This window comes from Thrips palmi, unplaced genomic scaffold, assembly GCF_012932325.1.
Source record: "Thrips palmi isolate BJ-2018 unplaced genomic scaffold, TpBJ-2018v1 HiC_scaffold_12, whole genome shotgun sequence".
Classification (NCBI taxonomy): Eukaryota; Metazoa; Arthropoda; class Insecta; order Thysanoptera; family Thripidae; genus Thrips; species Thrips palmi.
This window is the reverse complement of record NW_023144623.1, coordinates 5,690,632-5,717,948: the sequence shown is the minus strand read 5'-3', so window position 1 is coordinate 5,717,948 and position 27,317 is coordinate 5,690,632. Positions and strand designations below refer to the sequence as shown.

Genomic DNA, 27,317 nt, shown 5'->3' with positions numbered 1-27,317 from the left:
TATCAATCGAGGAATTATACGGTATTAATCGACAAACACATCGTGTGAGCGAATGGTTGATTCCAACATCAATGTATATAATGTGATTATTAAAATGAGTCGGCAAGGGCTCAAAGCAGATTCCTAGTTTTAGAAAAACCGAACCAACCACTCGTTCAAAACGATTAACATTTTACGAAATTAAGTTAAAAGAATGGATACTGGTGGTAAAAATCTGTTAAGGCATTGCATGATATTTTGTTACTAAACGGAGGGCAGACTTCTACTACTCTCAGTCCGAATGTCACCAACTTTAGCCCATACGAAAAACGAGTAGATTGTTTGGACAAGTAAATAAAAATGTCACATAGTGGATTTTTTTTGTTATGATGTTAAGTCTGTGTCCGTAGATTTATAGTTAGGAAGTGTTTATGTTACTCGCGACCTTAATTTTGGAGGCTGGGAGGAAAATTTTGTTTTCTGTTCTTAAGGAAGGCAAAACCTATTCAAATTAGGAAACACTTTAAATTGATGGGCGAACCGTTAAGATAACGCGTACAGTAAGGATAAAATTAACATTTTACCTAGAATTTACCTTCTGTTATAGGAACATGTAGCACAATTTGGTTTTAACGATTGACCGTCGATTGGTGTAAGCAGACCCAGAGGCCGAGTGGTCTATAGGCAGCGCATGCAATAACCACAAAAAATACTACACACTTTGCTTCTCAACTTGGTATGAGAGGTGACTGTCAAGCCAATTGTTGCGATCTTTCAGGGACCGATTTGATAAAGTCCTTTACTCTGAAGTGACAGGAAAAGTTAGATCGCAAAGATTGGAATTTTGTTAGAGGTTTGAGTGAAGGGTGCTCAAACTTGAAAAAATCTACGCAATAAACTGAACTTAGATTTTCAATAATTTTGATTGAAGCAAGAGAGACAAGCTTTGAACACCCCATTCGTTGTGTTGGGAAACTTCTACGGTGCTGTATGGCAGTTTGTTTTGCTACAAGGTGAATGGTGCGCCTATACGTAACATTCACCAAGGTGAATTAGTACACGAGATCTTAACATAAAGGATTCAGTGGTGAACCATCACAGTTTTTCTATTTAAATTCTGTTAGGATGAGCAGAAAAAAAAATGACTTAAATATTATTGTAAAGGCCAACTAATCCTTTTTTTTCAATCTTGATTTTTCGGAAGAAAATCAGTTTAAATGCCGTACTGTGCTTTCAGAGCTCGATACAACGAGTACAAAGATAATTTTTAACGAGTGCATTTGACTACGAAACGTTTGCACTATAAGAGTCTAAATATGCTAGCGCTAAAGCCAGTAGTTCTATGTGTACGAGAAAAACGTGAGAAGGAACCCTTTCGCGAAGATCTCAAGTGCGGGTATACAGCTCAAATGGTAAAATAAAGGGTACTTATTCATTTAAGGGTCTTGTGCCTAATCCAACAACGTCCACAATGACCACTATCCCAAACACGGTTCGAAAACGGATGCCTAAGTGTATGCAAAGATCATGCGTTACACGGGTCATCTTTCTTAGGGATTGGGGCTTGTTTGGGGGGTGTTTTGCTAAGGGGGGCACATTATAGAGTGATGGCTTGCCTGCTGGAACGAGAAACATACACACATTCCGTACACGAACGAACACGACTCAACAACGTGTGACCAAACAACCACTGAGCAACCGGCACAGCCAGACAGAGCAGCGAAAGGAGAGTAGCAGAGCTGGACTTACATAGGCGGCTGGCACCGAAAGCGTTGAGCCCTCCCTCGAGACCGAGCCGTGGTAGAAGCCCGCCCCCTGTGTGTGACAGATCGGAGTGTGCACTACATGCCTGAGTCGCAGCCCACACCCACACCAGCCGTACACCATGACACTACACAAGCTTTGCTTCGAGCTTTGCTGCCACTGCACCTGGAAAGGCAACCTGGGGGATCTTACAGTGTGTCCAAAAGAAATTCGATCGATCTGATTCGACACCACTGCCGTTCCTTATAAAGCCTGCGAACCACCTAGTCAACTGAATGGAGCTCTATCCCCTGCAAAAGCGGTGCATTTCGTTCTTTCGCTTCCCGCCTACAACGAAATTATCTGCCAAGGGTAGGCTCCTGAGGAAAGCGGGAGAGTTTATTATCGTCGATTTTAAGCCGTGCACAAAAGTAAGCTAAGCGGTTCCGGATGACTGTCATTTGAACATGAATTGACCTGGTTATGCAAGAGTGCATCACGTATCACAGTCCAGAAACTCTTTTCCGTTCAAAGAGAAAACCGGCTCTCCACTTTGCCGAGCAGATAGCAATTATTGTCACGGAAGGGGAAAAGTGATCAACTTGAACGTCGGCCACTCGTTGCTATTTGTTGAACTGCCAGGGCAGACCCCTTGCTTCTGTAACACCGTTTCAACTGGGTGAAAATTCATAGGGAAGGATTGGGCTGTGCCAGCATAAGCAATATACTCTACGTAAAAAGTCTATATGTATAAACGTGTCGAAAGATCGTCGTTCGTGGTTCTCAAAATAATTGCTTCGCAAACAGCTCGACAGGACATGCCTGACCAGAAGCACACTGTAGCGTTAATAGAGTGTTCTGGACTGTGTACGTGATAACCAAAAGATCCTCTCGCTTTATAAATCGGTCTCCGAATGGGAAACACGATACTAAGACATACTCCCAAGTTTAGTATTTGTTTCTCTACAGTCTATAAGACTACAAACACATAAATTGTCATCTACGAACATGGTTCTATGGGTATAAAAAAAGTGGGAGGTAAAAAAAAATCTCACTTATCAGACCGCAGAAGGCTGAATTGGGTTTACGAGCACCCTGGTGCCTTTTCATCCAGACAGACAGCGAGGAGCACTGGGCCAAGCCGTGGGCCAAGCCCTGGGCAGGCCTCGGTGTGGGTTGTGGGGAGCTGGTTGGTACAGTAAACGACTCAACACCAATCGTAATTCAAAACAATCTGTTAAAAAAAAATCAACAAAATAACTGGATGCAAGACTTTGCATTGATATTTCGTAAAAGAAAATAAAAACACAAAAATCCGAAAATTTGATGTTGAGTTCAGAAACTGTGGCTATGACATACAATGGAACAAAATAATTCAAGAAAAAAAAGAACACATTTAAAACTGTCATCTGCACTGAAAAATTATTCCGACGGTCCCGGGAAAAATCTGGCATCAAGATTCAGAGGTAAAATGTCTAAATCGTTTCCTGGCCGCAAACTGAAAACACTACCGATTTTAACTGAGATGAAACTGTAAAACACAACATGGCTGGAAAAACTTTTCCGATTAGTTTTTGTGCGCGGCGGCCTTCCATCTTTGAATTTTAGTTTGAGATCAGGCTCTTGCCCCAGGTAAGGGGCAGCGGGATCGATTGTTTCCAAAAAGGGCAAATGCTTTAGGAATGGACTGTGGCGAGGCCGATCCGGATAACGAGTGCCTTTGTGTGAGTGGCTGGCCTTACCGTTGGTGGGGACAGGTTGGTGGTAGATCCGCGCCGCTCCTGCGGCCCGATGGACGAGTGGCGTCGGATGGGGAGTCCACCGGGCGAGCCGCCGGGCGACGACGAGCACGAGTGCGCCACGCGTATCTTGGGCGTCATCAGGGTGTTGTCGGACAGGCGGCGGATCGGCAGCGCGTTCTGCACGCGCAGGAAGTTGCTGTCGGGCGACGAGGAGCCGCCGCCGAACCACCAGCCGCCCAGGATGCCGGAGTCTGCCAACAGGTCGTGGGACACTGCCAAAGTTTCGGTTGCCGATTCGTCACGAGTTGAAGGATGATTTTCAAAGCAGTAGATGACACTCTTGAAACGCCATGCGAGGAGCTTTGATGATATCGTTACTTTGAGATGGAATCGTCATTATTTTAAAGTGTCACGAACTATTATGCGTAAAAATTGCCATTTGAGCAGGTTGAGTTGCTGAAATCGGCAAAAGTTGAATATGTATCACCGAACAACCGACAAAATGCACTTCCAGTATTCCTGCGTGCCCTCAACCAGCCTCTGCGTCCATACCCGCCGAGTTCTTCCGCGCCATGTCCTCCGCGCTCGACGTCTTCCTCTGCTCCACCCGCAGGTTGGGGATGTTGAAGGGCGGCACGTGCATGTTGTCGGACGAGAAGAGGTGGCGGAGCGGCCGTCTCTCCGGGCTGGGCAGCGACATGTTGTCCAGCTTCAGCTTGTTGCGCTGGTTCCTGGAAAAGAAGGGTTCGTTTCATTTGCATTCTCTCACCCAGATTTTGTTGGCGGAACAGAAGCGGACGCGCACCTATCTATTTGATCAAGCATTTCCCGCAGCACCTGGAGCAGCATGGTGAACTGCTCCAGGTTGAGCGATGGGTTCACCGTCTGCGGCAGGAGCGCTGGCATCACCCGCGTCGCCATTTGATTCACAGTCAGTCCATATTTCTTGTCTCTCAGCAGCACGGCGTATATACCTGCAACAGCCATTCCCGCTTTAGCACTGGTTCGCGCGTGGAGTCGACAACTCTCCGCCGTTTCTTCACTGTCGCGTTGCGGGCAACCTCGCCCTACTTACAGACCACCCTGTACATGATGTCTGGATCGGTCAATCTGACCTCTGTCAAGAGAGGCAGCACTTGGTCCAGGATGATGGGGCGGTCCAGGCGGTCCAGGATGCGTTCCACGCAGCTCAGCACGGCGATGGTGAACTTGAGGTCCGCGCTGTTTTGCGCGAACACGGACAGCGTCCGCGGAAGGATCATGTGTCTGATGGCCTGCTCGTCGATGTAGTCTGCCACGTTGGTGACTGAAAACAGGGCGGCCGACTGCGGGCAGAAACGAGACAACAAGTTCGGAAAACCATTTCTTTTCACATTGTAAAGTCGATCACGTCAATTAGTGGCTATGGACCTGGACTTGTATGGTGGTGCTTTCGAATGCGTTGTACAGGACCCGCAGTACTTCCATCCTTGCATCTTCCTTTTGTGTCTTTTCTAGAATGATGTGTAGATTTTCGAGTAGGCAGACCGTAGCTTGAATGGTTTTGGGTGACGTTAAGACGGTCCTTCAGGAAACAGAAATAACGATGAGCCCGCTTTTCCACACAAGTTCATAGTGATAGTATAGACTTAACGCAGCTCACCTAAAAGAATCTTGTATCACATTTTCATATTCTTCTATTGTAGAGTGCTCAATCATTAACAGTATTGGTTTCAGAACTGATGCTAGGACCTCTGACTGTCTCATTTCTGCCTCCAGGGAAGGCCAGACATGTTGAAACCATAATTTCTGAAAAGAATTTATGTGACATTATACGATACGCGACCTTGCCCCAGCAACAACAACAACAGTGAGTAACTCACCCTAGGAATGTAGGGCAAGGAGTCCCGCAAGGTCTGCTTGTAGAATGCATTCTTCTGTGGAGGGTCCTTCATCTGGATCACGTCGAGGAACTGCAGCGTTGAGACCACACTGTCGGTCCTGAAAAACAAAAGTAGCAAACAACTTGGTAAAAATAGTCCGGGCTAACAAGTGCAGTTCAACCAATGTTCATCAACAGATAACTTAAGGAAAAATGAAAATCGAGCATTTTTTTGACGTACGTGAAGTACTTTAGGAGGCAGAGTAACTGCGCGGTGGGCCTGTCCTTGGGCTCCTTGCTCAGCAGTCTGATGGTGGCCTCCCGCAACGGCAGGGGGATGTCCGTTACGATCATCTTGACGTGCTCATCCAGCTGTGAGGAACAAACAAATTTAAACCGTTTTCGACCGTAGTTTCCTTCAAGGGTCGAAGCTCCAAGTAATTTATTTACAAAAAGCAAGCGTTGGCAAATTTACCATATCAAGTTGTCTCTGGTAACTCGTGTTCGAGTTGTTGGCTTGGATTATCGGCCGACCATGGTTGAAGATTGATGTTATGACCATGCCCAGCGAGAACATGTCGCTCTGCATGCATATTTGAGAGTGGAGCTGGACTTCCGGTGCTGTGAACAAAATTAATCAGTTCCATTTCTCTTCTTCCGCGCAAAACCAAACGTGGCGAATAGAACCTTACCAATGTAGTCGAGGTCAGGCTGGCACAGTTTGGAGACTCGAGAGGTCCAAGGGCTGATGGGCATGGGTTCTTGTGGGTCCGCCTCATTGAGTCGTTCTGCGGGCAAAAGAGAGGGCGAAATGTCGTGTAAACAGCTCAGCAAGATCCACTTTTGCCCGGAACCCCGAGGCCGAGGGCAAGTTGAAACAAACTTGTTGCAGAGATACTAATTCGGAATTTAGTTAGCCTCGAGCCCGGCCTGGGCCTTTCTGGCCGCGTTCCGCTCGGCTGCCCCTAAACAGCCTGTCGCGACCAGACGAATATGGAACTAGAGTGTGACTAGCGTCCTTGAAAACACATAGCGTTGTTTGCGGCCAGCTCTGTGTTCCCGATGCCGCGAGGCGCGAGCGAGGACCTCGATCAAACTTTGATGGCAAGTTGAAAAAGTTGCCCCGGCAGGCAAGTGCCCTGCAGCCTGGCAGCCCGGCAGGGTTGGGCCAGCCCATCGGGCCAGCCCATCGGGCCAGCCCATCGGGCCAGCCCATCGGGCCAGCCCGGGTGCTTCCGCTTCGCTCATGTGTGCCAACCGCCAAGCAAAAAGAAAATCCGTCTGCTTCTGGCGGTGTACTCGAGTTGGAAACTTTTTAACTGAATCGCGCGTGGGCATTGCCGGCGCTGCCAACTTCACAGACAGGGTGCGCAGCGCCGGGTTGGCGACGAGAGCTCGACACGACGAATATTTCCACATTCCTACCATAAGCAGAATTAAGTACGCAGCTCGCCCGACCGACTGCACTCTCTGCTTGTGCTCTCTACAACAATTCTCCAACTATTTTAAACTCGGGTCCGCACCTAACCCAACTTCTAGCCTCGTTGATTCTACTCGAAAGAGGAAAATGAAGCAGAGTGATTCGACCTGGTGGTCACGTGTGGCTGCCAGCTCTGATTTCTCGCGGGACTGGGCCAGCCTAGGCAGACCAAACAACAACAAAAACAACAACAAAAAAAACAACAACAACGTGTCGCCGCCACAGAGGCGGGAAGGTGACTTTCAAGCGCCTCATCACGCTGCCATCCCCGGCCTCATCCTCCGAGCCAAAGCAGAGCCGTCGCTCTGTCTCTCTCGCACCGAGACGGCACGCCCCATGAGTGCGAGGGAGACAGAGCGACGACTCTCGGAATCAGCCCGCGGCAGCGCCGGCCTCCCTTACGGTGTCACCGCGTGTCTTTGCGGGGAGAATGGAAAGTCGAGTCGAAACCGGAGAACTCGCTTTCCCCCAAACGAACGAATGATGAACACAGGGATCGATTTACTGGCCCGCGGCCTCCGACTGGTTTAGTCGCTCTGTCCCTCTCGCACACCTAAGGGCGGGCCCGTGAGTGCGAGAGAGACGGAGAGACGCCGAACAGAAGGCCGCGTTTGAGGTGAAGCCGGCTGGCGAATCAAAGCGCCATCGCGATATTGCCCCACTAATCTCGCCATTCAGCGCCTTCGTTTTTTCCGTCCTCGTTTTGGGTGATTATGAGATCGGGGCTGAGGACGGAGAGAGAGAGAGAGAGAGAGAGAGAGAGAGAGAGAGAGAGAGAGAGAGAGAGAGAGAGAGAGAGAGAGAGAAAGAGAGAGAATGGGCGGCGCAACGCCCCCCTCCCCTTCTCTGCCGTTATTAACGCGACCGAAAAGTGGGCAGTCACGCCGAGATGAAGTCGGAAAAGGAGGACCGACTTACTTCGCCAAAATTCAAGTAAGTGACATAATATCTCCACGGCAGCGAGCATGACCCGCGTCACAAGGTTTTCACATTCGATCTTATAAATTTACAGTCCGAAGTGTGACCGTGACGCAGTAGACAAGTCAAATCAAAAACATAAAATTTTAGACGTGAGACTTTTTATTACGTTTCGGCAGTAAAATGCTAGAAAACTTCGCGTGCCGCTTGACGATCGACTACACCGTCTGGATGTCGCGAAGTTTAACTTGGCCAGCTGTGCTGCCGATTACAACAAGGCTTCGCCGCTTCGCGCCTCCCGCCTACAGCCTCCAGGGCCTCCACCGCGTCACGCCGCCACTTTAGCCTGCTTTAGCCGCGCGCGTGTGGCGCAACAGCACCAAAGTTGCGGTGCTAAGCACACGGCCGCGCCCCGCCCCGCCCCGCCCCGCCCGGTACCTTTACTGCCTTGTAAATCCTGGCAGGGTCCCCCTGGCCACGCCGCCGCACCGCGATAAGTGCCCCGATCGCAGAGGAGGCCGACATCGTCGAGCGAAACGCGGCGAGCCATTGCCGACAGAGGGCACGCAGCACTGCGCAGCCCAGCCCGGTCACGTCGGCCTTATCAATGCAGCAGAGTGGCCTACGCGGGAATGGGGGGAGTTTGTAAAGACGGCGGACAGACGGACAGACGGACAGACAGACAGAGACTGACAGACAGGCTGCAGCAGAGGGCGGCATCTTTGTCGCGCGAGAGGTCATGAGGCAGGTCACTCCCCTTTGGCTCTGCTGGTTCATCTCCATGCCGCCCCGCCCCGCCCCGCCCCGCCAGAGACACCGATGGAGACGAACGGCCCAAGTTAGTCGAGGCGCGGTGGCACGCCGCTGCTGCCCCGGCCAGGCGCCAAGGCCGCGGCAGAGGCCATGACACTGCTGTCTGGTCAGGGCCCCTGTCCGCCCTGCCCGCCCTGCCCGCCCTGCCTCGCCCTGCCCCGGGCCAGCCCTGGGCGAGCCCCTGGGCCCGACTCGGCTGCCAGCCCATGGCCAGGCCGCCAGCACTGAATACTAATTTCCCGCCAAAAAGCGCCTTGGCAACGAGGAAAAATCCCGCGCGCGGAAAAGGCTCCGCCTTGTCCGCGAGCACGCTGCCAAATGGCCGATCATTTTAGAACCACCGCCCCGTTGAAACCGCCCCGTTCCCCCACCTTTATTTTAGTATCTTTTTGCAGGGTTTAAGCTCGTTTGAGTCGGTTTTTGGACCTTTGCACCCTTTCTAACAAGTTTGTAGTGTTTTTGATAATTGCAAATGAACAAACTGTAGTTGTAAATTGTAAATTGCCATTTCGTAAATATTTTGCTACACGTATTATAGCGATGGCGGGCGCTCTTCGGGTACCGGGCTGAGCTGGAAGTTAGAGCCGTTAGAAGGGCGAGAACTGTGGAGGAGGAACATCGGTGGCGGGGAGCAGCGGGCACGTTGGGTGCTGCTTTTTGGCTCGGTGCGCGGGAGGGGGCGGGAGGGGGCGGGAGGGGGCGGGAGGGGCGGGAGGGGGCGGGAGGGGGCGGGAGGGGGCGGGCAGGCCGGAGAGTGCTCTCCCTGTCCCTCCCGCGCACGCATGGGGGCGTCCCGAAGGGGTGCGAGAGAGACAGAACGCTGCTGGTTGGACCCAGCCAACAGGGCCCGGGGTGACGTCTGAGGGCGGTGATTTAACGCGAAATGAACTTAGAGGGCTGAAACTCGCGGTGCGCTTCCAGAGGGATGCGGCCCCGCCCCGCCCCGCCCCGCCCCGGGACAGCGCACCACGGGGCTGTTAGTTATTGTTATGGCCGAGCACCGAGAGCCATAATCCTCGGATACACGCGCGGCAGGTACATTATTGGGAGCGGGGCCAGGACTCGGCGCGCAAACGCCGCGAGTTCAAATGTCATAAGGTGTACAACCATTTCGGGAGATAAACAAGGAACCCGCAAAGAAAAATAAGACTGCGGGTTGCGGGGTCGATGTTTGACATCCTGCAATGGACCCCCTTGACACGCGGCTCAGTTGTCAGTGAGCGTTGGACTCGACTGTGAAACAATGCCCGGCGAAAGCGAATGTACACACTAAATGTTATGTTCAATTTTGGACGAGACATCACAGTTTTTTGTGCACACGAAATTTTCATACAATTTTCATAGGAAAAATTGCACATTTTTCGACATTTTCGTACAAAATTGCATAAAATTCTGTACAAATTTGTACGGAAAGTTCGTGTGCACAAAAATCTGTGATGTCTCGTACAAAATTTGTGCAAAAACATTTAGTGTGTAGGAAAGGCCAGACTAACCGAAGGCTGCGCAGTCCGCGGTGAGTCCTCATACTTCGATTTCGTTCTGCCGCTACCCGTAAGTCATTTGTCTTTCCTCCGCCCGCTTCTTGCGGTGCCGCTTTTTTCCCCCGCCGACTCGCCAGCCGACGACGCCATCCTCAAATTAGCTCACGGCGAAAAGTAGCGGGCGATGAGGGATGGGGCGCTGTCGGGGGAGCTCGATAAGGATTCTCCGTCAGGGTGCCGCGGCCAGGAGAGAGAGAGAGAGAGAGAGAGAGAGAGAGAGAGAGAGGGGGGGGGGCGACCGCCACTCCCAAGTCTTCCTTGCCCCCGCCGCCGCCTAGCCTCAATTTGCCAGGGATATTTCCCGAGGCGTCTTTATGAGACATGTGCCGTGCCTACACTGGCGGTAGGTCGGGCCGGTCCCTCCCGGCGGGGCGTGGTGGGTCGTGGCGGGGTGAAGTCTGCCTGGCTAGGTGGTGGTGATGTAGCCTGGAGGCGAAGCAGGGCGGTGTAGCCTCGTCTGATGGCGGAGCGTGGGCGAGGCCAAGCGTGGCGGAGCGTAGTCTGTCGAGACGGAGCGTGACAGTGCACTCGTAGAAAAGAGTGCGGGAAAGCACGGAACACATCTGGTCCGTACCACACGTTCGGTTCGAGTCCCATTCAGCGACTCTGGAGCTCTAAACGCGTCCGGGATTTTGACCGCCTCCACCGATCTTCTGGCCCACTGTGCAGCGCCTGCAGCCGGCCATTGATTAACGCGGCCTCGCTGCCTGGGCCGGGGCCTGGGCCGCCTCGCTGGGAAAAAGGGAGGTGCGAATTGGGTCGAAACTGAAACGGGACCCCCGGCAGGCCGCCCCGGGCCGCCCCGGGCCGCCCGGCGAACGGGCCGGAACGGGCTCACGGCGTCAGGTGGCGCGGTAACCCCGCGGCAGACTGTCTTAATTGGAATACGTAAATCTTATCCCAACAACGAAGGGGAGGGGGTGTCGCGGAGGAGGGAGGGGCGAGCGAGCGATGCGGGTGGATGGCAAGCAAAGACGACAGAGAACGCAAAACTGGAGGAAGAGAATTAAAAAGCAATTAGGCTTACCAAGTGGCCCAACTCGTTTCCAGGGCTCGTTCCTGCCAAGCGCCCGCCCGGCCGCCACTCCGCCAGCCTCGAATTCTGCAAGTGCCTCCCCCACCCCGCCCCTCCGGGTCCCAGTCGCGCCGCCAAAGGACTCGGCATCTCTCGGTGGGCGCGGCCGCGCGGTGTACAGTCAAGGGCGCGCCGCTCCGTCTCTCTCGCACCCCGACGGCCCGATGCCACGGCCCGCTTCAGGGGCGGGCTAACGAGCCCTCGGAAGCAGCCTGCACAGCCCAATGCAGAGTCGCTCGGTGGACTCGCGGCCACGACGCCACACCGCAAGGCAACAGCCACCGCACAGTGGGCCAGAAGGCCGGTGGAGGCGGCCAAAACTCTGGACGCGTTTTGAGCTCCAGAGGCACTGAATGGGACTCGAACCGAGCGTGTGCCCCACCAATGGATTCCTCCGTTCGTAGAGCAAACCATAGGTGGGTTGGAGCCCCATTCAGCGACTCTGGAGCTCCAAAACGCGTCCGGGATTTTGTCCGCCTTCACCGGTCATCTGGCCCACTGTGCGGCACCGTACCAGTCCGGGGCCTCTCACTCAGCTCCCTTGGCCCTCTTGGCTCTACAGGTGAGCGTCCAGAGGTGTATTATTGATCGTGAGACGCGGCTGGCCCAGCAAGGCCAGGCAAGGCCAGGCAAGGCCAGCAAGGCCAAGCCAAGCAAGGCCAGGTCCCCCTGTCCCGCCCTGCGGCGGAGTCGGGAAGGACAGGCGGGTACAAGGGTGGATCGAGGGAAGTAACGAAAGTTGCCTATACCCGTGCGACTCGTTGCCTACCTTCCAGTCACATTCTATGCCATGCGACCATGCTGCGTCTACCTAACATTCACCACAGTTCGACTGAAATTCTGTTGCATTTGCAAAATTCATAGTGATTTCCTCTTTGCTAAAACTTGTCGATGTGAAATGACTCACCTGTGAATTCAAGGCCACCCAGCTTCCAGACGCCTCGCTTGTTGACGAAGATGGAGGCGGGACAGACGTGTCGGTGCAGCATGTGGTGCGTGTAGTGCAGGTACGACAGCGCCTCCGTCAGCTGCAAAGCACGGGCACGTCAGTAAACAACAACAAACAAGACGCAAAAAAAAAAAACAAAGAAAAGGACACGCTGAAAACCCTACGAAACGTTTTGAGCACTATACGAGGTCACACAAAATGAAGTTCGCTATTCAAAGTATACTAGTTCGTAAAATTACAACGTATTTTCTTGTTAAGCTTTTGTACGCTCAAAATCCTTTTTACCAGGCAAACTATTTTCTTTGTATGGTCTGAAAAGGTTGGTGAGGTTTTGGGAGTGAATGAAATTGAGATGAATGGAGAAACGCGGAAATCCTTTGCCTTTTAAACGCGACATTGGAAACCAATCATCGCTGAAGGATGGCGAGGGAACTCCCCCGCCGCGCCAGTTAATTAAAAATTGTTCCTTCGTCGGCGGCGAGGAAAGGGCAAGAGGGGGAAGCCCTTAACCTGGCAATTTTCTCATTAGCCGGTCAATAAATGGATTAGGGCGTCGGGGTGCCGCTTACAGTGGCGAGAACTCAAGGGAAAAGGGCCGCTGTATGCAGACCGCCGACAAAGACTGGACCGAGGCGTGTCCGGCCGCTCGCCACACACACTGCCGAGCCAGACAACGATGGCAACATCGTGAAAGGGAAAAAGCTTTGACGTTAAAAGCGATCCTTCGATTACCGGTCCAAGGTACGCGGAGAAACTCTCCCTGGGCTCCCAGGCAGTTGGCGGTGCGAGAAGATTAACTATTAGCAGAATTTGGAGGCGACTATCAGGCCATTAGCAATGTAAATCCCTTCTCGGGGCTTCCCTCTCTGCCTGCCCGGGCAATACACACACACACACCACACACACACACACACACACACACACACACACACACACACACACACACACGGAAACACGTGAAACGCCCTGCGAGGCGAATGCTTCATCTGCAATGCAAAGTTCTGTTATTTCTCTCTTTTTTTCGTCAGACAGGCGGGCCGGTGCTGCCGCACCTTTGCTGTAAAAGACAACAGCTAAAACGGCGCGCGTCTTCTGCGCTGAAGCGTCGCTCCAAAACGATGGCAACGAAATGAGGGCAGGGATGGGACCGACCGCAGTGCTTTTCAGTTGTTGGTTTTACTTCACTGTTGCTTTGACATTGGTGGATCAGCATTCATTGGATTGTCGAAGACGAAAAGAACCGTGTAAAGAACCACGTATTTTTTTTTTCGCGTGAAAACTCCGGCAAGCGACCCGCTCCGACGGTGCGGTGCGGCATCGCTGCACAAATCCCGAAATTTGGGGCGGCAGTGTCAGAATGACGCACGGGGCTGCCTTTTAAGCCTTGCTTTCTGCAACCCCCCTTCGCCCACCCCTCCTTGGTCCCGCCCCCTGTTCCAGCCCCCTGCTCCAGACCACTCCAGCCACAGCGGCTTCTCCAGTAGAAGCTCCTCTGGAGGCTAATCCCCCTATGACAGCCGGCCTCTCTCTCTCTCTCTCTCTCTCTCTCTCTCTCTCTCTCTCTCTCTCTCTCTCTCTCTCTCTCTCTCCCCCTCTTCCACCTGGACAGAGTTATGCCTGCCACGTCGCAAGCCTCAAGACACGTTCAATTCCACTACACGCCCACCCCGCCCATACCAAATGAAGCCCACCGTGCCTGCCGAGATCCCAGTCCGTTTAGTGGTCACAGGCCCCGTTGGGCACTGACTACGCGGAGAGGACATTCGCTTCAAAATGGTGACGGTCTCAGCTGCGCTCACCGAGGCCCGGTAAAGGAACGGAGCTTTAGGAGTCAAAAAACGAGCAGGTGTGTCGTCTGAGTGGCCATGAAGCAGGTCAATCTCGTTTCGAAATGAAACTACAAGGATACGTGAGGCGACGTGAGGGCTGGTCTCATGTACAGGTATGATTTCTCTCAGTTACATGAACGACATGCCTTCAAAAAGGGGGAGAAGAATTAATAAAACATTCGGGGAAACGAGAAGGTGAGCGAGCACCCAAGGGCACCCCTGCTGGCGTGGCACGGCGTGGCGCGCCGCGGCCCGGACTAATCCAAGGATCCGCGGACGCTCACGACTTGAGCTGAGCGGGAAGAACGGGCAGGGTGGCCTGCCGCTAGGGCCTGCCTTTCGGCCCTGCCACCCGAAAGTACGCGTGCCGCTGTTTTCGACAATCCGAGGAGGCAGCGTGTGATTTAGTGCGTGCGGTACGCCCCGCCACCCGCTAAAGACACGTACACACACACACACACACACACACACACACACATCTACACACGCCCACACACCAGCAGGGAAGCAGCGGCGGCGGCACAGGCGCCAGTCATGATTTGCGTCTCTGAACAGGCCTGGCGCGGCGGCGGCGGCGGTCCCGATTTGGGCCTCGCCAAGCCTTGCCAGGCCTCGCCGGGCCTTGCCCGGGCAACGCACTTTGTGTGGAGGTAAATCGAATTATGAGCGCCCCGTGGTTCCCTGTGGTTCGGCACGCCGCACCGGCGCGCTCACACACACACACACACACACCTAGTAGAGAACACTTTGGGTAAAGGTAGGGAGTTGGGGCAGCTCACGTGGGGGTACACGTGGGCGCTGCGGCGGCGTGCCGGAGAGACAAGCCCGACAACAAGCCACCGGAGACGGCAAACATTGGACCTGACGCCGCGATTTCCGCGTTCAAATTTGTAGCCAAAATGTCTCGCCGCCAACAGCCCGAGACGCCTGCGGTGGCGGCGGTAGGCAACTCGCCTCCCACGCGTGCGCCGAACGCGGCCGGCTGCCTACCTCGGCTCGCTCCGTCTCGCTCGCACCGCCGCGTGGCGCGCCATGAGTGCGACAGAGACAGAGCGACGCAGGGACGGGAGGCTGAAGTCGGGCTGCACCGCGGGAGAGAAGGGGAGGGCATGATAAAAAGAGATCCGCAGACGGCGCGGGGAAACGAAAGCCGTCTGGAGCCAAGAGTGAGACTCTGGTCGCGTGGAGGCAGTGGAGGTGGCAACGGAGGGGGCGACGGAGGGGGCAACGGAGGGGGCAACGGAGGGGGCAACGGAGGGGGCAACGGAGGGGGCACTCTGAGCGGCAGGGGGAGCCAGACGGGTCGGACAGCCCCTGTAAAGTGGGAGGGGGACGGGGGACGCCTAGAAGCGCGTTCAGTCGACAGTGAAATTAATTTCCTTATGGTTGGAGATGTAATATCTCGCATACTTCTCCCATTGGGCGTATTTAGACTGGCAGCGTTCTCGCCGCCCTGCCTGCCCGCCAGCAAGCCGGGCCGTGCCGAGCCGTGGGGGGGGGGGGGGGCAGTCGACGCGAGCTCGGCTCTGGTTAATCAAAAAAAATGAAAAAAAAAGTCGATCGCGTCGTCGGGAGCAGCGAATCATCGCGGCTTCGGGGAGAATGAGAATGCGAATGAGGAGAAGAAGAAAGAAGAAGAAGAAGAAGAAGAAGAAGAAGAAGAAGAAGAAGAAGAAGAAGAAGAGGAGCAGTCTCTCTCTGAAGCCGGACGTGGCCCCGTGTGCGCGAATAGAGCGGCCAGCACTCTGTCTCTCTCGCACCCCTGCGGCACGGCACTCTGCTCGGAGCCGGCCTGCAGACGGCACAGACGGCCAGGCCGAGCCAGCGCCATGCCAGCGCACGGCAAGGGCGAAAAAAGGCAAATAAGCAAGCAGAAGACGGGGACGTGCTTGGCGTGTCTGTGAGTGTCTTTCTGTGTGTATGTGTGTGTTTTGGGGGCAGGGGAAGGGGACTGGCTAGACCGGCAGCTCAGTGGGCCTGGTTGGGTTTCTCCGTGGAAAAGCATTTGCAAACCTGGTTCGGACCAGAAGTGGCCGGGGACCTAGAGGGACACGCTCGTGGGGAGGAGACTTTTTCTTTCCTCTGCGCCCCTTCCGATACGTAGGCTACTCTCTCTCTCTCTCTCTCTCTCTCTCTCTCTCTCTCTCTCTCTCTCCCGCACACACACAGCCTTGTCTGCGGCCTATCCCCTAAAGGTCGTTGAGTCTAGTGAACTTGGATTTGCCTCCAACGGCAAGAGACCACACACTTTTGTTTGCCAACTCGTGCCTGTTTGTAGGCTCACGGTCTAATGTGTGCTGTGCTCTACCGTTTTACCGACGTGCGTCTCCACCACATTTTATTCGCGCGGGAAATTCCTAAGAAACTCGTGCGAAAAGCACCCATGCGTTTAACTTGTGTGAGGCAAACACAAGGGCAAACACCCAAACCCAAAGGAATTTAGTACCTCTTGTGACAATTTTTTTTATTTTTGTTGCGTGTCTATGGCCGATATGCGTTTAGTGAGTTGCTCCCCACAGTTCAGCCCGGCAGCTGGCTCCCGACCGACCAGGTGGCCGATGCGAGGTGCGAGGTCTTGGCCTCCCGACGTCAGACTGGCGCGGCCCGACGCGGCCCTCGGAGTAATCCACCGCCTTGCCGCCGCCTTGACGCCCACGCGCCTAGCTGCCCGCACGCTCCACGCTCCACGCTCCTCGCCCCTGGCCTTGAATCTGGCACCCTCCTTTGCGATGAATAATTCGACACAAAGGCGGAATGAAACTCGGCAGCGTGTTTGTTTCCGTCACATGTATAAAAGATCAAGAGGGTAGCGTCGCCGCCGTTGTCAAAGCGCCCGCCTTGGCGGCCCGCTACTGCAAGGAGAGAGAGAGAGGGGGGGGGGGGCGCCGGATAGGCTCTCGAGGAGAGCAAAGCAAGCCTCGGTATTAGCTTCCGTAGGTTGGACAGGGCAGGCCTTCGTCCGCGAAGTAGAGTCCGGTGCAAGAAGAAGAGTAAACAAGGCTCTGAATTAGCTTCAAGGTTGGCTAGGCCTTCGCGAAGTACAGTCTCACGCAAGGAGAGCACACAAGGCTCCGCATTAGCTTCCGCAGGTTAGAAACACCTTAAAGTCCGATGCAAGAAGGGGAGCAAAGAAGCGGCTTCCGCAGGTCAGGCAGGCGCGAAGTACAGAGGGGGTCGGGGCACGGCAGTGTCCCCAAAGTCCCCGGAGTAGCGACAGCGGCTAAAGGCGACCCTAATTTGTTCCGTGCCACACCTGCTGGGCCATCCAGGGATGCCATCCGGGGATGCCATCCGGGGATCCCATCCGGGGGACGCAGTTTTGTAAATGGGCCATTGTCAAGCCGGCCCGAGTGGCAAGTGGCGGTGCCATGGCGGTGCCGAAGTGGCGGCCAAGTGTGCGCCTGAGCCCCGCAAGTGCCGCCGAGTGGCTGCGAGGGGCGCGGCCCCGCACGCCGCCCCGCCACGCGGCCCCATTGCGGCGCGCCAGACAGGAGAGTGGGGCCCGGTGACACAGCGCGGCTTTGTTGGCGCTCTTGTTGTTGTTGTTGTTGTTGTTGTTGTTGGTGGTGGTGGTGGTGGTGTTGTTCCCGCGGGGAGCCGCGCTGCTCTTGTCGGTGCCATTCGGCTTATTGACAAATTTGTCGTCGCGGTGCACCGAACAGAGGCTACTAGGGGATCGGCGGCCCGGCGACGGTCGTGGCCTTGGTTCCACTTTCACTTTTATGATGAAAAATGACACAGGCTGAGATTCTGGCACCGCCTGAAAAGCGACTTCTAGCTTGGTCTCGCACGAACCAAGCAGTAGCATGTTCCAAAATATTTTGATTTGATGGGCCAATTAGGTGTTTCCAGGATTTAAGTATGGCATACTTGCTTGCTCCACATGACAATGTACTTCGATGAACTTGCTTATCACAAGGTAATGTCAATAATGTACCTGAGTAGACCGACTGCTAGCTTGGTCTACTTGTATAATCCATCTTGCTAGCTTGTTTCTAGACAGCACACTAAGGCGAACCATAATCTTCAAATGATTTCAAGATCTGCGCACTGTTACTAAACAACCCTTGTGACTGTGTTTCATTTTCCGCGGAGTGCCCCGGCAAAACATTCCCCCTGCGTTCCCCAGCGCGGCCAACTGTTGATGCGAGAATGAGTCTGGCCCCTCCGAGGGCTCCGCAGGGCCCCACACTGTGGGCCCCACACCGCCCCAAGGACGCGTAATTCTGCTGAGCGGTCCGTCTTAAGCCAGCCGGTGCTTCAAAGGGCTCAACGGGGCTTGGCGCCTCGGCCAGCCAATCGGCGCTCCCCGATGACAAGAGGGGAAAGGGCGGGGGCGTCACAGTGGTGTCGCACTTTTCTCACTTCGCCACTTTGGTTAATTTGCCTCAGTGATACACACTCTAAAAGTTGTATGGTTAAGATTGTCTGTAGTACGGTGAAATTGTCTTTATTATGGTGGTGAGATTATAACATACCATTGAGAATTCACTGTCCCTTATAGATATTTTGACTACTTTCGTTTGTATTGTGGACAAAATCTTCACCGGCGAAGATTTTGGCCATAATATGGCCATAATATGTTGGTGCAGCCTTCTACCACAAGACATTTAGAGTGCACCAAGCCTCAACGAATGCTTAAGGACATGGCCTGATGCATATAGCGACTCCATCCCTGCGCCAAACCGCACTGCCCGCAGGCAAAGCCTGGGGCGACATGATAAAGCCATGCAACAAGTTGGAGACGCGCCACCAAAAAGAAGGCGCTCGAGTTGACCCCTGGGAGTGGACGCCATCCCCAGGAAAGGCTTCCGTAACCTAAGAACAACATCCTGCAGTTCCTTCCCCTACACTGCGAACATGAGCCGAGGCTCCAGCTCTCGAGGATTTCAACAAAATTACTTTTTTACGCACTTATGCAATTGGGGATACGTGACCTTGGGAAGTAGGAACTTGGGTCTGTGGTGACGCCAGGTTATAGCAAGTCTTGCAGGAGAAGCTCACCTGCAGCAGTCCGTATTTGATCTCCAGGTCCAGGAAGGAGTAGTCCTTGGCGTGTGGCGGCGGCCGCTGCACTGTGTTGGGATGCGACGCCCCCGTGGAGGGTGCGCCACTCGCCCCGCTCCCCGAGGCCTCGTGGTACGCCAGGATGTTGGCCAGACTAGCCAGGATGGGCTCGGACGCGAAGGCCAGCGTCTCATTGCACTCCTCCACCGAGTGCAGGACCTGCAACCAGGCACGAGGGTTCAAAGGCCGGGCAGGATGCAGCAAAGCAACCGGGGCCACCTTACATCAACGAAGCTCAGATCAACAACCGTCAGCCTGGCAATTAGTTTTTCAATAAGTTGCGAAAATCCACAAAAATTGTGAAACAAAACCCGTGACTTTCCATGTCCCTGACGTGTAGCAGCTTTTCCACCAGCAAAACATAAAAGTGTGTGGCGTGGGCGAGGTGGACATCGATCATCCAAGAGTATCCGAACACGTTTTGACTGCCGATGCCGTTTGAATAATTTATCGCGCAGTGTTGTCGCCCAGAAGAGTCGCTTTGCCGCTCCGTCGCACTCGCGGAGGCCCTCCGCGAGGGTGCGAGAGAGACAGGAGGCGCTTTGCCGCCGCCCACGCCGCGGCCTGTTTACAGGCACACGGCCATGCGTCCCTGTCAAAACAGGCGCTATGGGCGGCCTTGCTGGCCTTGGCCTCGTTTTCGGGATGAATCCCATTTCCTCGCCCTCAATTACTTCCGCCGCTTCTTATCAGATCTCGAGGCGGGGATGTGTGAAAATTCGGACCGAAGTCTTTGCAGTCATTTCTGGACCAATACGGTCGATTGGCAACCATATAAGGTAGACCAACTTTCAGATGGTCGTCGGGAACGAACTATTCCAGACTTTTGAAGACCTCGGCGGACCGTGCGCTAATAGTAATTCGAATGAAATTTATGACCTAAAACCTTCCAAGTAAACGAATAGGTCAGTATTTCACATGTTTTTAAGGGTTTTTTTTTCTGAAATATTTTAAAAACATTTCTCTCGTGTTTTTTTTTTTTCTGAAAAAAAAAAAAAATACAAACTCTAGAATGAAAAGAAAGAAGAGGCTCACCTGCAGTATCTTGGGGTGCCGGAACCGCTCCAGCTGCCTCACGCTGCCGCGCAGCACCTCGCACACAGTGTCCTTGCGCTTGGGCTTGTGCAGCTTCTCGGCCAGGCGCTTCTCGAACAGGAAGATGGAAGCCTCCTGCAACCAAACACACACAGGCGTCAGCCACTATCCTCCCTGACCAGCCAGCCGGCCTTCAGCGACCGAAAAGGGCCATAGCATTTTTTTTAGAGTGAACGTTGGTTATCAGTAATGAAATGGCAGGCAGACGGGACGGTATGTAGACACGGAGAAGGGCACGGCTCAGTCCCAGCTCACTGATTTGCCAGCAAGAAACGGGTGCCGGTGGGTAGGGAGGGATGGGGCGATCGATCCAGGCAAACGTGGTGGACTACTCATTTCAGCAGGGTAGTCATTGGGCGTGGGTGTGGCGACGATTCATCACGCTGTCTCTCTCGCACCTCCCACGTGACTCCCCACGAGGACGAGAGGGGGTGTTGTTGAGCCTGCCGACTCGACTGGCCACTTGCCACCTCTGATACGGCAGCCGACTACCGGTTTTGCTGAACAAGCGTGGGGCCGAGGGAAACCCCGTGGGCGAAAGCCTGTGGGCAGAACCCTGTGGGCAGAACCCTGTGGGCGAAACCCTGTGGGCGAAACCCTGCGGGCGAAACTCTGCGCGTGAAGCCCTGTGGGCGGAGCCCGGCAGGCTGGACCTGGAATAACAATTGCCGCCTTCCACTCGACGCCCTTTACCTGGGCCCACTCCATCCCCCAGTCCAAACCGCATTAATTCGATCCCCCTTTATTTGCCCACAGCGCAGCCTTTCCCTGACGGTCCCAGCCTTTCCTCACTGCGTCATTCCACCCTCCTACTCCAACGCATCACTCCTCAAAAAAACAATTATCTTCGAGGCGAGTTTGCCGTCGTGCCCCGTAAAGACCGTATTCGCAACGGACGCGACGCCAGAAGTCCAACAGGTCCCTCACTTTCCATTCGCGGTCCGCCTCTCCCGCCCACGCTCACGGCGCCCCCGCCGTCCTGAAATAGCCCCCTGTTGTGTGCGTCCAAGACGCCCCCGCACCCACTCCGTTCCGGGTCAGATATCGGCGTCGTGCCGACTGGGTTGACACCGCGTCCCAAGCCGGCCTGCTTCCTTGGAGCGGTTCTAAGAATAGACTGAGTGCTCACTCATTGGGAAGTCGGGCATCACTCTGTGACCTTCTCAGAAGGAGGAGGCGTTAGTTGGGGAAGGAAAGCAGACCCTGATTGAGATGAATTGTTGACTTGGAGCCATCCCTCGACCAGTAAATTTCAACTCAAAGTGGAAATCTCGACGTAAAAGGCGACATAAAATCCCTGTCAAATGCCTGTTGAGATCTCTGCGACACAGAAACATGGAAGTGATCTTTTTTCCCCTGTTTTGTTTCCTCCCCAACTTACCCCTGCGCCAAGAACTTTCACAGACGCAAAAGTAAACTTGGCACCTCGGACGCAGACAAGAACACCCGCTGCAACATCCGCACTACCCGCCGTGAAAACAGGTCAGAACCGGTGGGTCTCCGGGCCACCGCCAGCCGACGGCGTCCCAAGGTGAGATTCATCGGAAACAAAGGCGGGTGGCCCATTAAGCTTCCATTCACGTGATTCCGGCCTTAATGTTTCACCGCTTAATTTACGGTGTGGCTCCGCCCAAGGCTCCGCCCTCCGCCCACGTTGCGTGTGAATCTTTTCGCAGCCCTGCCACCCTGCCCGTGGTTCTGGGCGGCCGTGGATCACCGGGGCAACCCCCCACAGTGGGCCAGAAGACCGGTGGAGGCGGTCACAAACCCGGACGCGTTTTGAGCTTCAGAGTCGCTGAATGAGACTCGAACAGAGCATTTGACCCCACCTATGGATTGCTCTCCGAACGAGGCATCGATTGGTGGGATCAAACGCTCGGTTCGAGCCCTGTTAAGCGAGTCTCGAGCTCAAAACGCGGCCGGCCGCGCCTGGCGCCGCTCTTCTGGCCCACTGCGCGGCCTTTAGATGGACTGGATAAATCGCACGGTTATTCAAATTCTAATAGACGAGTCAACGAATTTTGCGTCGATCTAGATTCGGAGTGGCTGGTCAAACAGTGTGCTGGCGTAAACCGGAGGGACGTTTATTTCTGGAAGCGTGCCCTAATTTTTCGGTCGTCCAACATGCTTACTGCACGAGGATAACGATGATGGGTGAAGCGTTTAACTTGCTTTTGTTTTTGCTGCGCTATTAATGCCCGCGCACGTGGGCGCCGGAGGCACCGGGGGAGGGGAGGCCAGAAATACAGCGGTTTCACTCACTGCCAGAAAAAGGAATTTTGGCATTTCCGGCAATTCACAGGGAAGTTCATGGCGAGAAGTTGCGTCTGAAAATTCCGAAGTCCCCACGCTTTAAACCGCACGAAGTATTTAGAGCATGCATAGTACAAACTAATTTACTTTGTTATACGAAGAAATAGTTCGTAATTTACTAAGTGCTTTCTTTGTAAGCTTATGGGTGCCCAGAATACTTTGTTATAGCAAGCTGCTTTTCTTTGTAAGGCGTAGAATAGTTTGTATTTGTATTGAAGCACTTCTATTTTGTACAAGTTCGTTCAAGGAGCTTTTGAAATGCAATTTTCGGGACTTTCCAAATAATTCTTGACTGTGTCCAAGTGAGAATGAAGGATGGAAAAGGACGGGAAAGAAGGACAGGGCGACCGCAGACCGCAGGAAGCAATGAAACGAAGTGGAGGCCTCCCCCATCATCAACAGGTTGTATTGCAGGAAGTTTGCCCCGTCTTCTCCCCCCCCCCTCTCCTTTTTCTTTCCCCTGTTCGTCCCCACTCCTCCCCGGGGCCCTCCGAGGATCAACGAAATGGCACTGGCAGTGAATCCCACGGCAGTTTACAGCGTGGTTCGAATTCGAAACACAAACATTCCACTGAACGGTCCTTTACTGGCTGCCGATGCGGCGCGTGTGTCGCCTCACAATGCCGTTTTTATCTGGTAGAAGCGACGCGTGGCGTGGAGGAAAACATTCACGAAAAAATCTCGTCTTGGAAAACAAACATATTCCTGTTTCCAAGTGTGGTTCACAGCGATGCCCTCACTAAGCCACTGAGAAAGGCTGTGCGGTTGGAAGACAAAGCTGCGTCTCTCAGAAATGGGTTCGTAAAGCATATAAAGAGACAGGACATCATTTGCAGGAAAAACTGCGCTGTAGTACTAAGCTATTAATGAAGCTCTTCACGCGAGTGACGAAGAAAAAGCTCAGCAGGAACTTGAGAGCGGTGCAACGTGAAAAGTCTCCATTTCCGTCGAAGCGGATGTCCAAGATAATATCGCTCCAGCAAAAGAAAGCACACTGCCCACAGAGAGCAGCCGCAGCAAAATACATTTTCACGAATCCCTTTAGCGAACAAATAGACCCGAACGGGCTGAAGGGGCTCAACGGGTGCGAGCGAGACGAAAGAAGGAAAAAAGGGCACACAGGGCCCTCTATCGCAGAAAGAGAGAGAGAGAGAGAGAGAGAGAGAGAGAGAGAGAGAGAGAGAGAGAGAGAGAAGAGAGAGAGAGAGAGAGAAAAAGGAGTGTAATCTTAAAAAGGTAAGCCCCTTTGGAAGCCCTTAAAGAGGGAGGCGGAGATTCCGGGAAATTGAAGAAGATCGGTCGGAACGGGCGAACAATGAAACGGCGGAAGGCGGCAAACGACAGCACTGCCGCAACTATTGTTGATTCCATTTGCGACTCTGGGAAGGTGGTGAGGCGAGGCGAGCCTCGGCGCCTGTTCCACGTCGTCTACGTCGTCTACGTCGCCTGCGTCGTCTGCGACCTCCACGTGCAGCAGCTCGGCAAGGGCTAATCCGAGGTCCCCGTTCCGTTTCCACGAAACCCAGCGCTCGGTCGACCCACAGTGGGCCAGAAGACCGGCGGAGTCGGCCAAAACTCTAGACGTGTTTTGGGCTCCAGAGTCGCTAAAAGGGACTCGAACTGAACGTGTGACCCCACCAATGGATTGCTCTCCGAACGAGGAATCCATTGGTGGGGTCACACGTCGGTTTCGGGTCCTTTTTAGCGACCCTGGTGCTGAAAACGCGTCTAGAGTTTTGGCCGCCTCCACCGGTCTTCTGGCCCACTGTGCGCTGCTGTGCGCCCCCACCCACCTCGGCCCAGCGGCGCCTTCGCGGGGTTGACCGCGCCGTTTAACCGAACTCGTCCAAAGAGAAACTCGCCCTGTCTTTCTCGCTCCCTCCCTCCTCCGTCCCCGTCTCCCTTTCGCAGTGTGCCGCCGTGCCCACTCGCAAGCTGATTGAAAACTTGGTCCCCTCCCGCTCACAAGTCACGTCCAACGGAAACTCATAAAGCCAACACTTAGGAGCGGGCAGGGCGCGGCGCGGCACAGCGCGGCGTCTGTGCTGCCCTCAAGGCAAACGCCCGGCAAACGCCTCACGCCATGCGCGTCACGCAGGCGCGGTTACCTCCTCGCACGAACACACACAGTGTACTCGCGGCGATCCGGCAAGCCTCGCAAGGCGCGCACAGCTCTGCCGCGACACTGGCGTCGACGACCAAGTCGTCCTGGACTGGGGCGGGGAGAAGAAACTTGCTTCAGCGGTTCATGCAGTGAAAGGAGGGGTTTATTTCGCCATGTCCTGGGCTGTCGTCTGGAACGAAAGGTCGAACGTCAACTCTAAAAATAAGAAAAGAGTTCTGACCCCACCGCCAGTGGATTCCTCGTTCGGAGAGCAATCCATAGGCGGGGTCACACGTTCGGTTCGAGTCCCATTTAGCGACTCTGGAGCTCAAAACGCGTCCGGGATTTTGACCGCCCTCACCGGTCTTGTGGCCCACTGTGCAGCGGGGCCTCGCGGTTGTCGCTTTGCGGCGAGTCGAGGCCGCGACGCGCTGAGGTGAGCCCGGCTGCAGGGGACAGCGAGGACAAGGGCGGCGAGCAGAGCAGCGGCTTAGTCCGTACGGGCTTAGGCCCCGGAAAGTTTGGCCGCGCAGGCCGCGCAGTGAGCGACTGGGCCCTGGGCACCGGACTCACCGGACTCACCGGACGCACCGGACGCACCGGACCCCGGACCCCCCCCCCCCCCCTCTCTCTCCGCTCACACTCAAAGGAGAGGCTGCAGCAGGTCGTGGCCGGTCCGAATCACGGACTGTGCCCCCACGTGGCAGGCAGTACGCACAACGGCAATAAATGTCAAAACGAGACGGGGCAAAAAAGAAAGAGGGATGAAGGGGGCGCACACCGGGTCAAGTACAGTAGTAGGGCCGGGCCGCCGTCCTTTCGTCGAGCCGCCCCCTCTGCCCGGTTCATTTCCTTTATTCCGATTTCCCCAGATTGGCTGAGCTGGCGTTTTGGTCGCCGGCTTTGGAAATAAAAAAAAGTAGTTCCTACGATATTACTGGCCGCGGCACATAAAAGAAGTGCAGGCCACGCCTCAAATTTAAAGAGTCGAACTGGTTCTGAGCGAGGGCTGCGCGGAATCAAGGAGACCTGCAGCCACGTCGTTTTGGCAACGCCTTTTAATCTCGCCGTCTCGCCTGCAGGCTGTCTCTCTCGCACTCGTGGGGCGTTCCGTGGGAGGGGGAGAGAGAGAGAGAGAGAGAGAGAGAGAGAGAGAGAGAGAGAGAGAGAGAGAGAGAGAGAGACAGAGACAGAGACAGACAGACAGACAGACAGACATACAGACAGACAGACAGACAGACAGACAGACAGACAGACAGACAGACAGACAGAGGAGGCACGCGCGCTTTGGACGGCGGCGCGGGGAATCAGGGCGGATTAATGCGGAGCTGCATAGCAGGAGGATTCCACAATTCGGATTTCATCAACTTTAAATGACAGCCGGGGGAACTGGCGTGCTCGCGCTGCCGAATCACCGCGTCCCAGTTTCGGCCCCGCTGCGCTCGCGGACAGCACTAAAACCAGCCAAATGAAAGGCGGGTTACGGCCGAAGATGTCTGCATCGCTAAGCCAGCCACGCTCCCCTAATGCTGGCCATTCGAAGTGCAGTCCGCAAAGTATCGCCAATTTCGTTTTCACGGTGGCCTGCGCCTCCTGCAGGCTGACGTCGTCGCTCTGTCTCTCTCGCACCCCTAGGGCACCCCCAGGGCCAGGGCACGCCCCTCGAGTGCGAGAGAGACAGAGCGACGCGGAAAAGTCCACCGACGCCCACGTGGCGCACCGGGAGACAGACCCTCTCGCACCTGGACGGGACGCCCCGTGAGTGCGAGAGAGACAGAGCGGCGGAAACGACTCTCGGAATCGGTCTGCCGGCGACGAACTAATATCTGCCGTGCCGCGTGGGCCGCGCGAAAGAGGAGGCGGCTGCGGTCGGCGGGGCGCGAGGGAAAAGAAAGAGAAAGGGAGAATGGGGCAAGTCTCTGTCTTCATGGAGGCCTTCCTGATAACAAGGCAAGCTGCCGCCGCTTTGCACTGGACCGGACAGCTGCTTGCTTAAGGCTGCCCGGCCTCGCCTCCGCCCCAGGACTCTAAGGACTCCAGGCCCCCCAGTCCCAGACCCAGATACGGCCATTCAATTTGGTCCTTTCGCCGTGTTTCTTTCTCCACTTGCCCATTTCTTGATTAGCGCTCGACCCCCCCCCCTCCCCCCCTCTCTCTCTCTCTCTCTCTCTCCTCTCTCTCTCTCTCTCTCTCTCTGGAGTTAGCAAGGCACTGCCAGGGACGACTCCCCACACGAACGGGAAAGACTCATCTCCGCAGCGACGAAGACGACGCGACGGTGTTTGCTGGCACATCAAAGAAACGCCTCCGAGCAAAACCTTTGACGAATTGGTCGCAACGTTTTTTTTTTCACAGCCTCCCACACTGTCGAAAAAAAAACAAAGAACTCCCTGGCCCCTGATCTTTGGAAAATTTCAAAACCTCCATGTTTTATCTTTGTATGAGTGTCCAGCAGGCTTAGCTAAAAAAAAAAGTGAATAATATTAATTAAGGACAGAGACATGAAAAACGTTACGTAATATGCGGACGACCCCGAGAGGTGTAGGCCGGAAATTTCTTTTTGGCGAATTAGGCCGTAGCTTCATCAAACGAGGTTTTCCCGGCTTTTTCCTTGACGTACGTCGAGATCGTTTTCCCTCCCAGGTAACGAAGTGCCGGAGACAAAGAAGGAGACTGGGGCCTTGTGCACTGGGAGGAGCGGAGGCGAGCTCTCTCTCTCTCTCTCTCTCTCCTCTCTCTCTCTCTCTCTCTCTCTCTCTCTCTCTCTCTCTCCCTCTCCGAGCCGTCTCCAGCCTTCAAGGAGACAGA

The 27,317-nt window shown here is 54.5% G+C and overlaps 1 protein-coding gene across 11 annotated transcripts in view; it reads right to left on the bottom strand.

The window, feature by feature from the left end:
• The window catches only part of LOC117640256 (SCY1-like protein 2), an 88,126-nt gene that overhangs the window by 9,161 nt on the left and 51,648 nt on the right, over positions 1–27,317 (bottom strand). For 5 of the 11 annotated variants that reach the window (XM_034376594.1, XM_034376600.1, XM_034376595.1 and 2 more), the window contains exons 3-16: positions 20,033–20,167; positions 18,935–19,156; positions 12,060–12,180; positions 6,018–6,113; positions 5,801–5,946; positions 5,567–5,697; positions 5,327–5,444; positions 5,107–5,252; positions 4,875–5,028; positions 4,540–4,789; positions 4,270–4,438; positions 4,017–4,195; positions 3,465–3,715; positions 1,729–1,794 (exon numbers count right to left, since the gene is read on the bottom strand). In XM_034376594.1, the coding sequence (XP_034232485.1) occupies positions 1,729–1,794; positions 3,465–3,715; positions 4,017–4,195; positions 4,270–4,438; positions 4,540–4,789; positions 4,875–5,028; positions 5,107–5,252; positions 5,327–5,444; positions 5,567–5,697; positions 5,801–5,946; positions 6,018–6,113; positions 12,060–12,180; positions 18,935–19,156; positions 20,033–20,167 (2,184 nt within the window). Of the gene's footprint in view, positions 1–1,728; positions 1,795–2,777; positions 2,957–3,464; positions 3,716–4,016; positions 4,196–4,269; positions 4,439–4,539; positions 4,790–4,874; positions 5,029–5,106; positions 5,253–5,326; positions 5,445–5,566; positions 5,698–5,800; positions 5,947–6,017; positions 6,114–12,059; positions 12,181–18,934; positions 19,157–20,032; positions 20,168–27,317 lie in introns of all 11 variants that reach the window. The other 6 variants (XM_034376596.1, XM_034376598.1, XM_034376602.1 and 3 more) reach the window with 2 other exon arrangements.